The 14,389-nt window shown below is 53.2% G+C and overlaps 1 protein-coding gene across 3 annotated transcripts; it reads left to right on the forward strand.

Moving 5' to 3' along the window:
- The first annotated feature begins 192 nt into the window (after positions 1-192).
- KCNK6 (potassium two pore domain channel subfamily K member 6) lies at positions 193-11,730 on the forward strand. Of its 3 annotated transcripts, XM_003735564.6 has the most exons (4): positions 193-600; positions 6,733-7,128; positions 7,613-7,832; positions 10,649-10,780. In XM_003735564.6, the coding sequence occupies exons 1-4, from the start codon at positions 279-281 to the stop codon at positions 10,650-10,652; spliced, it is 942 nt and encodes a 313-aa protein (XP_003735612.5). In that variant the 5' UTR covers positions 193-278; the 3' UTR covers positions 10,653-10,780. The 3 variants fall into 3 exon arrangements, with proteins under 3 accessions (XP_003735612.5, XP_054105854.2, XP_035142956.3); XM_054249879.2 differs by lacking the exon at positions 7,613-7,832 and having other exon boundaries at positions 10,649-11,730; XM_035287065.3 differs by lacking the exon at positions 10,649-10,780 and having other exon boundaries at positions 7,613-10,573.
- Positions 11,731-14,389: the final 2,659 nt, after the last annotated feature.

Consider the following 14,389-nt stretch of genomic DNA (forward strand, 5'->3'; position numbering starts at 1 on the left):
TACCTCCACCCTTTTCAACCCGTTGGTCTCCCGGGTCTGGGAGCCCTGGGCTCCACCCTCTCTGAACTAACACCTGGCGGTTGGGCGTGCCTCAGTTTCCCGGAGGCGGGGCGTTCCTCCGTCGCCACCGCCCCCGCCGCCCCTTTTTCCTCTTCCTCTTGAGGCATCTGCGGCCGCGCCGCTAGCACTCCCGGAACTTAAACTAGGTGCCAGACGGTCCGGAGGCGGGGGCCACGTCAGCGGGGCCACCCCGGGCTCGCGGGGTCCCGGCGGGCGCCATGCGGAGGGGTGTGCTCCTGGCGGGCGCCCTGGCCGCGTACACCGCGTACCTGGTGCTGGGCGCGCTGCTGGTGGCGCGGCTGGAAGGGCCGCACGAAGCCCGGCTCCGAGCCGAGCTGGGGACGCTGCGGGCGCAGCTGCTGCAGCGCAGCCCGTGTGTGGCGGCCCCGGCCCTGGACGCCTTCGTGGAGCGGGTGCTGGCGGCCGGACGGCTGGGGCGCGTCGTGCTCGCCAACGCTTCGGGACCCGCCAACGCCTCGGACCCCGCCTGGGACTTCGCCTCTGCTCTTTTCTTCGCCAGCACTCTGGTCACCACCGTGGGTACGTAAGCGCCGCCTCGCAAGGCGACGAGGACCCCGGATCCCCACTTCACCCCTGCCGCCTGGAGTCCTCGGAGTCCTCACGAATATCCTTACCCCAACCCCCTCTGGGCCTCGGATCCTCTGAAAATCCCCCAGTGAGGACCAGGGACCCACGCTCATGATATCCGCCCCGCTCGGGGAGCCGGATCCACGCTCTTCCTCCTAAGCAGGAAACGGCCAGCTCCCCTGAGAGTACCTTTGCAGAGAGCAGCTGGGACCCCGGTCCTCGGTCTTTTTTCTTTTTCTTTTTTTGAGACAGGGCTCACTCTGTCGCCCAGGCTGGAGTGCAGTGGCACGATCTCGGCTCACTGCAGCCTCCATCTCCCGGGTTCAAGAGTTTTCTCATGCCTCGGCGTCCTGAATAGCTGAGATTACAGGCACGTGCCACCACGCTTGGCTAATTTTTTTTTTTTTTTTTGAGACGGAGTTTCGCTGTTGTTACCCAGACTGGAGTGCAATGGCGCGATCTCAGCTCACCGCAACCTCCGCCTCCTGGGTTCAAGCAATTCTCCTGCCTCAGCCTCCCAAGTAGCTGGGACTACCGGCGCGCACCACCATGCCCAGCTAATTTTTGTATTTTTAGTAGAGACGGGGTTTCACCTTGTTGACCAGGATGGTCTCGATCTCTTGACCTCGTGATCCACCCGCCTCGGCCTCCCAAAGTGCTGGGACTACAGGTGTGAGCCACCGCGCTCGGCCAAATTTTGTATTTTTAGTAGAGATGTCATTTCACCATGTTGGCCAGGCTGGTCTCAAACCCCTGACCTCAGGTGATCCACTTCCCTCCCCCTCCAAAGTGCTGGGATTATGAGCATGAGCCACTGCACTGGGACTCCATTCCTCAGTCTTAATCCCCCTGGTGACTTGGGTCTGTCCAGTCCCTTCTAAGCCTAGGACTGTCCTCAGAGACCTCCAGCAAAGACCCAGGACCCTCTGCCCTTCAAGGGAGATCCTTGCCCTCTCTGGACCCAGACCTCAACCATGCCAGGACCCCTGCGCTTATCTCTAGGCTGCACCTACCACCCTTGCAATGTTTCCTGACCCTCCAGATATGTCCTTCTGGGAAAACCCCTGGAGAGACACCATCTCAACCTCCTCCTGACCCTGGTGCCCCAGCGAGGACCCTGAATCTCCAGACCTCTCAGGGTGCTCTCACCAAAGACCTCTCTCCCGGCAGAGATTCCTCAATGAGGACCTGGCTCCCCCATCCAGGACTCCTGCCCCTCTGGATCTAGGCCTTGCTGCAGACCCCCATCCCTCTCCTGGCCCCATACTCCCCAGTAGGCCACTCTGACCCCAGACACAAAACCCATCCCTAGGTACCCCACCCCATCTTGACATCTCCCCTGTATGGGGTCACCCTCAGTGCAGGGTTTTCCTCCCAACGGGGACACCATCTGTTCCCTCTAGACCTAGGACACCCAATTCGGCAGCCCCAACTAGGGATGTGTCAAAAGGACCCACCACGGAGGGAGCCTGAGTCCCCTGGGAAGCCCTGGGAGCCAGATTTGGGAAATCTCTTTGTTGCCAGGCTCTGCTGCTACCCCAGCCCCTTCTCGGCCCCCAGACTTCCTCTTTCTTTGTTGGGGATTTGCTGGGGAGAGGAGGCTGGCGCAGGGCTAGCCCAGACTCCTAACTCCCCCTCCTGGCCAGCAGCTTTTGCCTGTGCTCCCCGGCTGCAGAGCTGGGTGACTTCTCATTAGCTGACCTCCGCTGGGGCTTGCCCATGCTGCCAGGGCGGCTCGACCTGCTTCTGGGCTTCCCTGGGTCATGTGTGCGCTTCCTGCCTCTTCCCAGATCCTGACTTCTAAGAAGTCATCCCTGGTAGGGCAGGTGAGGGAAGCCAGACACACATCAAACACAGCCTGGCAGCATCCATGCTCAGCTGCGGCTCATTGCCAGGCCTCAGTGTCCTCCCCCATAGTAGAATGGAGATAATAACACTCCCCACTTCTCTGTAATAGCAATAGTCTGACAGAGGACTTGCCAATGCATGCTTTTTTTTTTTTTTTTTTTTTGAGATGGAGTCTCACTGTGCGGCCCATGCTGAAGTGCAGCGTGAACTCGGCTCACTGCAACCTCTGCCTTCCTGGTTCAAGTGATTTCATACCTCAGCCTCCCTGGTGGCTGGGATTGCCCACGTGCCACCACACCCAGCTAACTTTTGTACTTTCAGTAGAGACAGCGTTTCACTGTGTTAGCCAGGATGGTCTTGATTTCCTGACCTTGCGATCTGCCCGCCTCAGCCGCCCAAAGCGCTGGGATTACAGGCATGAGCCCCCGTGCCCCCCCACCAATGCCTGCTTTACCTCAATCATCACAACCGCCTTGTGAGGCCGGCGCCTTCATCGGCTCCGTGTTTTTAGCAATGGAAACCGAGGCCCAGAGAAGTTGGGTAACTTTCCCAAGGTCACACAGCAAAGATGGTATCGAGTGGAGATTTAGTCAAAGCCATCAGGCTCTAGAGTCTGATAGTGTTAGCCAGCACACCGCACTACTTAGAAGAAGGTTGCTGTGTGCATTGTAAAAGAAAAAAAAATATTCTAACACTTGTTAAAAATGGAAAGATATTGTGGTAGAGGAGAGACCAAGGCCGGGAAGAGAGACAGAACTCCACTGAATGTAGCAAAGACAGCTGGAGATTTATGGCTAACAAGTAGAATAAGGGGGTCGGTGGATGGAAGAATAGTAAGAGGAGACATTAGGTAGGGAGATTCTTGCTAAAGACTGGCCAAGGACTTAGATACCAAGAGAGGTGGATGAAGGCCAGGCGCATTGCCTCACACCTGCAATCCCAGCACTTTGGGAGGCCGAGGTGGGCGGATCACCTGAGGTTAGGAGTTCCAGACGCGCCTGGCCAACATGATGAAACCCCATCTCTACTAAAAATACAAAAATCAGCTGAGCATTGTGGCAGGCACCTGTAATTCCAGCTGCTTGGGAGGCTGGGGCAGGAGAATCACTTGAACCTGGGAGGCAAAGGTTGCAGTGAGCTGAGATCGTGCCACTGCACTCCAGCCTGTGCAACAGAGCAAAATTCCGTCTCAAAAAACAAATAGGCTGGGTAAGGTGGCTCACGCCTGTAATCCCAGCACTTTGGGAGGCCAAGGCAGGTGGATCTCCGGAGGTTAGGAGTTCGAGACCATCCTGGCCAACATGGCAAAACCCCCGTCTCTACTAAAAATACAAAAATTAGCTGGGCGTGGTGGTGCGTGCTTGTAATCCCAGGTACATGTGAGGCTGAGGCAGGAGAATTGCTTGACCTAGGAGGTGGAGGTTGCAGTGAGCTGAGATCTTGCCACTGCAGTCCAGACTGGGCATTAGAGCAAGACTCTCTTAAAAAAATGAAAACCGAACCCCCCCAAAAAAAGTGGATGAGTAATTTGATCAGATATCGGGGCGGGTGACTTGTAGGATTCTTGCTAAAACTAGGCCTACTTAAGAATGGGACTCAGGAGTCAGGCTGAAGTGTGGTCATGGAGGGAGTCTGTCCGTGTGAAGCGCTGGTAATAAGTGATGTTTATTGAGTTAATGTTGAGTGTCTTCATTATGGGTGGAGCCTTGAATGCATCTGGAGAAAACCAATGAAACATGATTCAGAGAGCCGTCTTCCCACAATGCCCCTCGTCCGGTCATAGGCCCAAGTCTTGGCCCTGGAATTGATCCGGGCAGGCTTGCTGCACTTGAGGCAGGAGGAAGCAGGACCCGGAACTGGGAATCGGAGGGAGGAAGGGAGCATTACAATCCTTGTAGCTCTTCCCACACTCTTGCCAGGCACTATGCCCTATCCCAGCCTGGTAGGATTACTACCACATTTGAGGAAGGGATTCTTTGTTGCTTTTTTTGGGGGACAGGGTCTCGCTCTGTCACCCAGGCTAGAGTGCCATGATGTAGTCTCGACCTCCTGGGCCTAAGTGATCCTCCCACCTCATCCTCCCAAGTAGTTGGAACCACAGGTGCATGCCACTGCACCCAGCTTATTTATTTCTCTATTAGAGACAGAGTTTTTTCTTGTGCCTGGTGGCACAATCCCGGCCCACTGCAACCTCTGCCTCTCGGGTTCAAGCGATTTTCCTGCCTCAGCCTCCGAAGTAGCTGAGATTACAGGCATGCACCACCATGCCTGGCTAATTTTGTATTTTTAGTAGAGATGGGGTTTCACCATGTTGGTCAGGCTGGTCTCGAACTCCCAACCTCAGGTGATCTGCCCACCTCAGCCTCCCAAAGTGCTGGGATAACAGGAGTGAGCCACCGCGCCTGGCTGATTTTTTTATTTTTTATTTTTTGTAGAAATGCAAGTGGGCTCCCTATGTTGCCCAGGCTGGTCTTGAACTCCTCCTAGGTGCAACTGGTTCTCCTGCCTTGGCCTCCCAAAGTGCTCGGATTACAGGTGTGAGCCACCTTGCCCAGCCAGGAAGGGATTGTTTACCAGCCTATTTTTGCAGAGTAGGGAACTGAGGCTCAGAGGGGAGGAGTCATTTGGCCAAAGTCATGCAGGGAGTAGATGGCAAAACACGGTTTTGGACTCAGCTCTTTGGAATAGTAGTTGAGACTCACAGGCCCCATGCTTTTCAAACTCTATGATTTGTCTATTTATAAATACTTCCCTTAAAAACGTTTTTTTTATAGAGATGGGGTCTTGCTATGTTGCTCAGGCTGGCGTCGAACTCCTGAGTCCAAGCAATCCTCCCACCTCGGCCTCCCAAAGTGCTGGGATTACAGGAATGAGTCACCTCACCCACCCTATTTACAAGGATTTCATGTCATTTGCAAACCTGCCAGGCTGCTGGCGTTTCCCCATCAAAAACGCTTGTATTAATGAGGGTTGTAGTCATAAGTGATACACCTCAAATTACAGTTGCTTAAATAAGACAGGAGTTGATTTCTTGTTCGCATCCCAGGTAGTCAGTCCAGGTGGTGCTGCGTGGTCAGAGGCCTAGGCTCCTCAGCACAACCCTGGCGCTCCGCACTGTTGAGCGTTAAGTTTACCCGGCCCCATGGTTCTCTTGCGGAAGACACTTTTTCGTTTGTAATTACTGGTAGGCAAGTAACAGTGCCTACCTGGTATATTCCTGAGTTGTGTCTACATAGAACACCTGTGTATTAATAAGAATCACCTGTCAAACAGCAAATAAATGCGTGGATGAATCTCTGCTCGGCGCCTTCGGTCTGGAGAGCTGCCAGCCCCGCAGGCTCTCAGGATGTTGGTCCCCAGATAGATCCACCCTGTTGTCCTATCTGGGTGTCTGCCTCTTAGTACCTTCAGCCCGCCTGGGCAGGGGGTCTCCCGACCGAGCTGGTTCTCAGTATAACTCCTCTGTACAGCTTCCATTCCCAAGATCACCTAATGGTCCCAGGTGGCTGTGCTGTGGCCACAAGAGGAGGGAGGAAAGGAAGAAGGGAGACTGGCACCTCCCTCTCCTTAAGAACCCTTCTGGAAGTCGCTTGACTCTTTTTTTTTTAAGATGGAGTCTCGCTCTGTCACCAGGCTGGAGTACAGTGGTCTGATCTCAGCTCACTGCAACCTCCACCTCCCAGGTTCAAGTGATTCTCCTGCCTCAGCCTCCTGAGTACCTGGGATTACAGGTGCGCACCACCACACCCAGCTAATTTTTTCATATTTTTAGTAGAGGTGGGGTTTCACTATGTTGGCCAGGATGGTCTCAATCTCCTGACCTCCTGATCCACTCGCCTTGGCATCCCAGAGTGCTGAGATTACAGGGGTGAGCCACCACGCCCGGCCACTTGACTCTTTCATGAATCCCTCCTTGGCCAGAGATTAGTCACAGAGCCACACTTGGCTGAGGTGGGAGGATCGCTTGAGCCCGGGAGTTCTGGGCTGTAGTGCGCTATGCCCATCGGGTGTCTGCACTAAGTTCAGCATCAATATGGTGACCTCCCAGGAGCGGGGAACCACCAGGTTGCCTAAGGAGGGGTGAACCGGCCCAGGTCAGAAACGGAACAGGTCAAAACTCCCATGCTGATCAGTAGTGGGATCACACCCGTGAATAGCCACTGCACTCCAGCCTGGGCAACATAGTGAGACCCCACCTCTAAAATGATTTCCCCTTCACTCCCTTGACTCTCCTAGGCTATGGGTACACGACGCCACTGACTGATGCGGGCAAGGCCTTCTCCATCGCCTTCGCGCTCCTGGGCGTCCCGACCACCATGCTGCTGCTGACTGCCTCAGCCCAGCGCTTGTCGCTGCTGCTGACTCATGTGCCCCTGTCTTGGCTGAGCATGCGCTGGGGCTGGGACCCCTGGCGGGCAGCACGCTGGCACTTGGTGGCCCTGCTGGGGGTGGTGGTCACCATCTGCTTTCTGGTGCCTGCGGTGATCTTTGCCCACCTCGAGGAGGCCTGGAGTTTCCTGGATGCCTTCTACTTCTGCTTCATCTCTCTATCCACCATCGGCCTGGGCGACTACGTGCCTGGAGAGGCCCCCGGCCAGCCCTACCGGGCCCTCTACAAGGTGCTGGTCACAGGTGAGCTGGGCGGCTGAGGCTGGGGCTTTGAGGAGGACCTATCCCTGTCCCTGGGGGAGTTAAAAGCGCATAGTCCCACTCTGGGACTTCCTTTTTCATTGAGAGGGAGTTTTGCTCTTGTTGCCCAGTCTGGAGTGCAATGGTGTGATCTTGGCTCACTGCAACCTCCACCTCCTGGGTTCAAGTGATTCTCCAAGTAGCTGGGATTACAGGTGTGCACCACCATGCCCAGCTAATTTCGTATTTTTAGTAGAGATGGGGTTTCTCCATGTTGGCCAGGCTGGTCTCGAACTCCCGACCTCAGGTGATCCGCCCACCTCAGCCCCCCAAAATGCTGGGATTACAGGCATGAGCCACCACACCCAGCTCACTCTGGGACTTCCTAAAGGGATCCAACTCCACCCTGGGGGGGTCCAGTAGAACCATAGCCCTGACAGGAAGATCTGAGCCACAGGGTGACCACCGCCCTCCTCCACCTCTGCAGTCTACCTCTTCCTGGGCCTGGTGGCCATGGTGCTGGTGCTGCAGACCTTCCGCCATGTGTCTGACCTCCACGGCCTCACGGAGCTCATCCTGCTGCCCACTCCATGCCCCACCAACTTCAGTGAGGATGAAGACGATCAGGTGGACATCCTGGGCCCCCAGCCAGAGTCGCACCAGCAACTCTCTGCCAGCTCCCACACTGACTACGCCTCCATCCCCAGGTAGCTGGGGCAGGCTCTGCCAGGCTTAGGTGTGCCTGGCCTGGAACTGAGGGGCCCTGGTGACCAGAGCTGGCTGTACGGGAATGTCCACGAGCACATGCAGGTGATCCCAAGGCCTTGCCACCCACCGTCTCTCCTTTGCTTCCCAGCATCCGGCTGTGATGTGGGGGCGGCACTCCCTGTGCCTGTGTCCCGGGCTCCGCTGGGCACCGACGTGACCTTGCTCTCTGTCCTTTCTCTCATCCTCCTTACACTGTGCCTCTCTGGCTGTCTGGCGTTCTAGCTGTTTGTCTTTCCCTCTTGCTGTCTGTTTCTCACTCTCTTCCACGTTCCATCTGTGTCTCTCAATTAGTTACTCATCAAGTGCCAATTCTACTAGGCTCTGGGCTCGGACCTCATTTCAGGCACCAGATCTGTCACTACATCCTGGACGAGTGACTGCCCCTCTCTGAGCCTTGACTTCCTCAGCTGACAAATGGGAAGAATAGATGAACTCATCCCTGAACCCCTCCTGTGTGCTGGCCCTGTGCTAGACAGTGCTGGAGACATAGTTGGGGGTGGGGACCTGCTCACATGGGGCTCGAAGTCCACTGAGGTGAACAGACCTGTCCCCAGTGATGGCCCCAAATGGGCAGGATTTAATGGAGGAGATGAGGTGATGAAAGCACAGCCGGAGTGGTTAGGGCTGAAGTCTGCGAAGCACAGGAACTAGGCCCAATCGTGCCTAGAAGGTCAGGGAGGACTTCCTGGAGGAAGTGACGGTTGAACTAATACCTGAAATACGAGAAGTAGGCAGGAAGAAGTCGGACCTGACTCATTTTTCTCAGGCCTCTCCAGGGAGCAGGACCCATGGAGGGAGCTGTGGTGGTATAGGTAGAATCTTCCTCAGCAGCCTGGAAGGCAGGAAACTGACACAGGACCCCATCCCAGATCTGAATGGTGTGGGAGGTGCTGCCCTTAGCCATGACACCATTGTAAGAGCTGTCCCCTTTTGTATGTTGTACCCTGGAGTCAGCCTGCTTGAGCTCAGATCCCAAGGCAGTGGAGTCGGCCTGCGCCCTGGGCAGTCACTCTACCTCTCTGCTTTTGTTTCCTTCTCTGTGAAATGGTCATCATCATAATACGACTTCAAAAGATGATTTCAGGCTGAGTGTGGCGGCTCATGCCTGTATGCCCAGCACTTTGGAAGGCTGAGGAAGGAGGATCACTTGAGGCCAGGAGTTTGAGACTAGCCTGGGCAACAGAGTGAGACCTTATCTCAACAACAGTGAAATCTAAAAATTAGCTGGGTGTGGTGGTACACACCTGTGATCCCAGCTACTCCAGAGGCTGAGGTGGAAGGATCACTTGGGCCCAGGAGTTTGAGGCTGCAATGAGCTATGATGGCACTGTTGCATTCCAGCTTGGGGGACAGAGTGAGACCCTGTCTCTTAAAGAAAGAGGACAGGTACAGTGCCTAATGCCTGTAATCCCAGCACCTTGGGAGGGTCACCGTGGGAAGATCGCTTGACGCCAGGAGTTTGAGACCAGCCTGGCCAACATAGCTAGACCCCATCTCTACAAAAATAAAAATTGAAAAAAGGGATGGGGAATTTGAGCCAGGTCCCAACAGTAGACAAGTAGAAAAGGCATGGAGAGGCATGCCAGGTGGGAGGAGCTGTGTGCAAAGGCCTGTAGATGGGAAAGCATGTTGGCCACCAGCTTCCAACAAGCAGTTTACTGTGACCGGAGTATGGAGGGAAAGGGGGAAGAAGGGCATAGGGGTGGGCGTGAGCACCCCTTAGTGTCCTTAAATGATAAGCCTGGGAACCTAGTCTCTCTTTCCTGAGGGCCCTAGAGAGCCATGGAAGGGTTTAGAATAGGAGAGGGTCATGGTTAGGTTTGGGTTTTAGGATGATCCCCCTAGTTGCTGCGTAGAGGTGGCACAGAGAGGGAGACTGAGGCTGGGTGCCTAGCGGAGGCTGGGGCAGGAACCAAGAGGTAGACGATGGGCCTGGGCTGAGCCGTGGAAGGCGGGTGTGGGGACACTCAGGAGCCAAGTGGACAGGCCACAGGCCTCAGACTGGAGGGACGTGGCCAGGAAAGGGCCTTTGGAGTGGCCAATTATCCCTGTGATGGGGACTTGGGAGAAAGAGCAGGTTTTAGCAGAGTCATTGAGGTTGGTTTAGAATATGGTGGGTGTGAGGGGCGAAAGGGACACCCAGGGAGGTATCAAGAGGTCATAGTGGGGCGGGCCCGGACTCATGCCTATAATCCCAGCACTTTGGGAGGCTGAGGCGGGTAGATCACCTGAGGTCAGGAGTTCGAGACCAGCCTGGCTAACATGATGAAACCCCATCTAAAAATACAAAAATTAGCCAGGTGTGGTGGCATATGCCTGTAGTCCCAGCTACTTGGGAGGCTGAGGCAGAGAATTGCTTGAACCTGGGAGATGGAGGCTGCAGTGAGCCAAGATCACGCTACTATACTCCAGCCTGGGCGAGTCAGATACTCTGTCTCAAAATAAATAAGGCAGGAGGATTGCTTGAGCCCAGGAGTTCGAGACCAGCCTAAGCAATGTAAAATACAAAAATTAGCTGGGCATGATGGTGTGCACCTGTGGTCCCAGCTACTCAGGAGGCTGAAGTGGGAGAATCACTTAAGCCCAGGAGGTTGAGGCTGCAGTGAGCTGTGATTGCACCACTGTACTCCAGCCTGGGTGACAGAGCGAGACCCTGTCTCAAAAAACGAAAAAGAAAAAGAAAAAATACTTACATTGGATATACTGTGTGCCAGGCACGATTCTAAGTCCTTGATACATTCTCTACATTTTGCAGATGAGGAAAGGAGGTCCAGAGACGTTAAATACTCGCCCAAGGTCACACAGAAAGTGCAACACCGGGATTCGAACAAGGTTTTGGTTGGGCACCTTTTCCTGTGGGAGCTCAGAAATACCTGTTGTCTGGCCCTTTCTCAGCCTCCCAACCTCCTTGGCTCCTTTTTGACTTTGAGCTAAAGCCAGCTCGGGGCAGCTAGGTGCCTGTGGGATCTGGCATTCATATCTCACTGTTTCTCCTTTCAAATACCTCTAGGGAAAAAAGTCTTTTTCAGTTCAAGACATTAAAAAGGCCAGGAGCAGTGGTTCATGCCTGTAATCCCAACACTTTGGGAGGCTGAGGCAGGAGGATTGCTTGAACCCAGCAGTTGGAGACCAGCCTGGACATGTTAACATAGCAAGACCCTTCTACAAAAAATGTTAAAAATGAGCTGGGTGTGGTGGCGCACACCTGTAGTCTCAGTTACTCGGGAGGCTGAGGCAGGAGGATTACTTGAGCCTAGGAGGGTGAGGCTGCAGTGAGCCATGATTACACCATTGCACTCCAGCCTACGCTACAGAGCAAGACCCTGTCTCAGGAGAAGAAAAAAAGTGTGTGCTAAAAAATTCAACAGGTATAAAAGGGTACATGGTGGAACGTAAGTCTTTCTCTTACCCTCAGACCATGGATGGATGTCTTGGGTCTCCTTCCAGGCACATTCCATGTATGTATCAACCACATGCATGTGTGTGTTATTTATTTCTCTCTATATACAAGTGGCACCTAATATGGTGAGGTGGTTATGATTACAGACTATAGAGGCAGAGTTCCTGGGTATAAATCTGAACTCTCTCACTCCCAAGCTAAGTGGCTCTGGGCAAGTGATTTCACCTTCCTGTGCCTCAGTTTGCTAGTCTGTACAATGGGATGGTAACAGCATCTACCTCAAGGACTTGAGAAGTCAGCAACCTCATCCCTGTAAAGCCCTTAGAGCAAGCAGTGTGTAGCACTCAATAAAATGTTGGCTAATTATGATTCTTGCTTCTGTACTTTGCTTTCCTGTACCAATTATACATATTAATATTTTAATATCACGTTTCTATTATTCTTGTTTCTGTACCTTGCTTTTTTCAGCAACGCAGTGTAATTCAGAGGTAATTCCAGAGACACACGGGAAGTCTTCCTTTACAAGACCAAGTCTCGCTCTTGCCCAGACTTCAGTACAGTGGCGTGATCTCTGCTCACTGCAGCCTCCACCTCCAGAGTTCAAGCAATTCTCCTGCCTCAGCCTCCTGAGTAGCTGGGATTACAGGTGCCCACCACCATGCCCAGCTAATGTTTGTGTTTTATTAGAGACAGGGCTTCACCATGTTGGCCAGGCTGGTCTTGAACTCCTGACCTCAAGTGATCCGACCGCCTCAGCCTCCCAAAGTGCTAGGATTACAGGCCTGAGCCACTATGCCTGACCACAGTAGGCCTTATATCTTATAGTTCCTCCTCTAGGACACGCCCCATAAATCATTTCAGCATCCCCTGTTGATGAATATGTGCATGTTTTCCAGTCTTTGCTGGTACAACAATGCTGTAGCAAACATCTTGCACTTTTAAGATCTAACAAAGGGATTGAGTGAGCCAGGAGTTCGAGACCACCCTGGGCAACATAGCAAGGCCCTCCCTATAGAAAAACTTTAAAAATTAGCCAGGTGTGGTGGCACACACCAGCTACTTGGAGGCTGCAGCAGGAGGATCACTTGAGCCCAGGTGTTTGGGACTTGCTTGGTCAACACGTGAGACCCCATCTCTGTTGGGCATGTAATTAGCTGGATTACATGCCTGTAATCCCAACACCTGGGAGGCCGAGATGGGTAGGAAGATCACTTGAGGCCAGGAGTTTTAGACCAGCCTGGTCAAAATTGTGAGACCTCATCTATATTAAAAAAGAAAAAAAGATTACAAAAGATCAGTGCAATGACAAATGACTGTAATCCCAGCACTTTGGGAGGCCAAGGCGGATGGATCACAAGGTCAGGAGTTCAAGACCAGCCTGACCAATATGATGAAACCCCATCTCTACTAAAAATGCAAAAATTAGCTGGGCATGGTGGCGCATGCCTGTAGTCCCAGCTGCTAGGGAGGCTGAGGCAGGAGAATCACTTGAACCCGGAAGGCAGAGATTGCAGTGAGCCAAGATCGTGCCACTGCGCTCCAGCCTGGGTGACAGAGAGAGACTCTGTCTCAAAATAATAAATGAATGAATGAATGGCTCCAGTACATGGTGACTGAGTTTCTTCCTTTAGAAGACAGCACCGTTCCCTGGCCTGTGGGGCTGGGCTGGGGTGGGACAGATAGACCACCATCGATTCATTTACATAAAACAACTATTATGTGTGGTGCCTGGCAGGGCTGAGGGACAACAGAGGCAGAAAGCCACACACCCTGCCCTCATGGAGCTTGTGATCCAGTGGAAAAGGAAGACCCATTTCCAACTAGGAGCGGCCTAGAGGGGCCAAGAGGTGAGATGAGGGCTGGTCACTATCACAGAGAAGACCTAAAGGAAGGAAAGTGGTGGGCCTTGTTAAAAAGTAGGGAATAGGGCTGGGTGCAGTGGCTTATACCTGTAATCCCAGCACTTTGGGAGGCTGGAGTGGGGGGTGGGGACATGGTGAAACCCTGTCTACTAAACATGCAAAAATTAGGGGGGCATGGTCGTGGGCGCCTATTCAGGAGGCTGAGGTAGGACAATCACTTGAACCAGGAGGTGGAGATTGCAGTGAGCTGAGATCATACCACTGCACTCCACCCTGGGTGATGGAGTGAGACTACATCTTAAAAAAAAAAAAAAAAAAAAAAAGATGGACTAATATTCCAGAGGCGTTACTGAGCCTGCACAGGTCTGGAGTGTGCACAGGTCATGCCTGTTCAAGGATATTCAAGTCGGTCCATGTGACCAGGCTGTGGACCATAGAAGTCTATGGGGGAGAGGGCAGATGAGCCAGATAGAGTGACAGGAGGAGAGTATGAGGGTTTTGGAAGTTTTCCTGAGGGCCTAGAGGGTCATGGAAGGTTCTAGAGCACTAGTTCTCAAGGTATGGTCTCCAGACTATTAGTACCAGCATCATGTAGGAACAAATTGTCAGGCCTCACTCCAGATCTACTGAATCAAAAATCCTGGAGGTAGCCAGGTAGCTATTCAGGAGGCTGAAGTGGAGGCTCACACGAGCCCAGAAATTCAAGGCTAACCTGAGACAGGGTCTTGCTCTGTTGCCCAGGCTGAAATACAGTGGTGTATTTCACAGCTCACTGCAGCCTCAAACTCCTGGGCTCAAGTGATTTTCCTGCCTCAATCTCCTGGGAAGCTGGGACCACAGGGTTGGGCCACCACACTGGGCTAATAAAAAAAATATTTTTTTAGCAACAGGGTCTCACCATATTGGCCACGCTGGTCTCAGGTGATCCTCCTACCTCAGCCTCCCAAAGTGCTGGGATTATAGGCATGAGCCACTATGCCCAGCCAGAGACTCTATCTTTAAAACAAAAACAAAAACTCAGGATGTGGTGCCCACCAACGTGGCTTACCCAGCCCTTTAGGTGAGTCAAATGCATGCTTATATTTGAAAACCACTGAGTTAAACGTCTGGTTTGCAGTTCATCAAAAAGTCATGGCCTGAATCCTTACCTGTAAGGCACCAGAATGCAAATGAAAATTAACTTAATGAATATTTTACTTGAGCCGGGCACATTTCCCAGCACCGAGTGCGACGG

Source organism: Callithrix jacchus, chromosome 22 (assembly GCF_049354715.1).
Source record: "Callithrix jacchus isolate 240 chromosome 22, calJac240_pri, whole genome shotgun sequence".
In the NCBI taxonomy this organism is placed as follows: Eukaryota; Metazoa; Chordata; class Mammalia; order Primates; family Cebidae; genus Callithrix; species Callithrix jacchus.

What these genes read in the sequence shown, in the direction of transcription:
- KCNK6 (XM_003735564.6), top strand. Translation starts at nt 279, where the DNA reads ATGCGGAGGGGTGTGCTCCTGGCGGGCGCCCTGGCCGCGTACACCGCG. An exon ending in CACTCTGGTCACCACCGTGG is followed by an intron (nt 601 to 6,732) that starts GTACGTAAGCGC and finishes TGACTCTCCTAG; the next exon opens with GCTATGGGTACACGACGCCA. An exon ending in CTACAAGGTGCTGGTCACAG is followed by an intron (nt 7,129 to 7,612) that starts GTGAGCTGGGCG and finishes CCACCTCTGCAG; the next exon opens with TCTACCTCTTCCTGGGCCTG.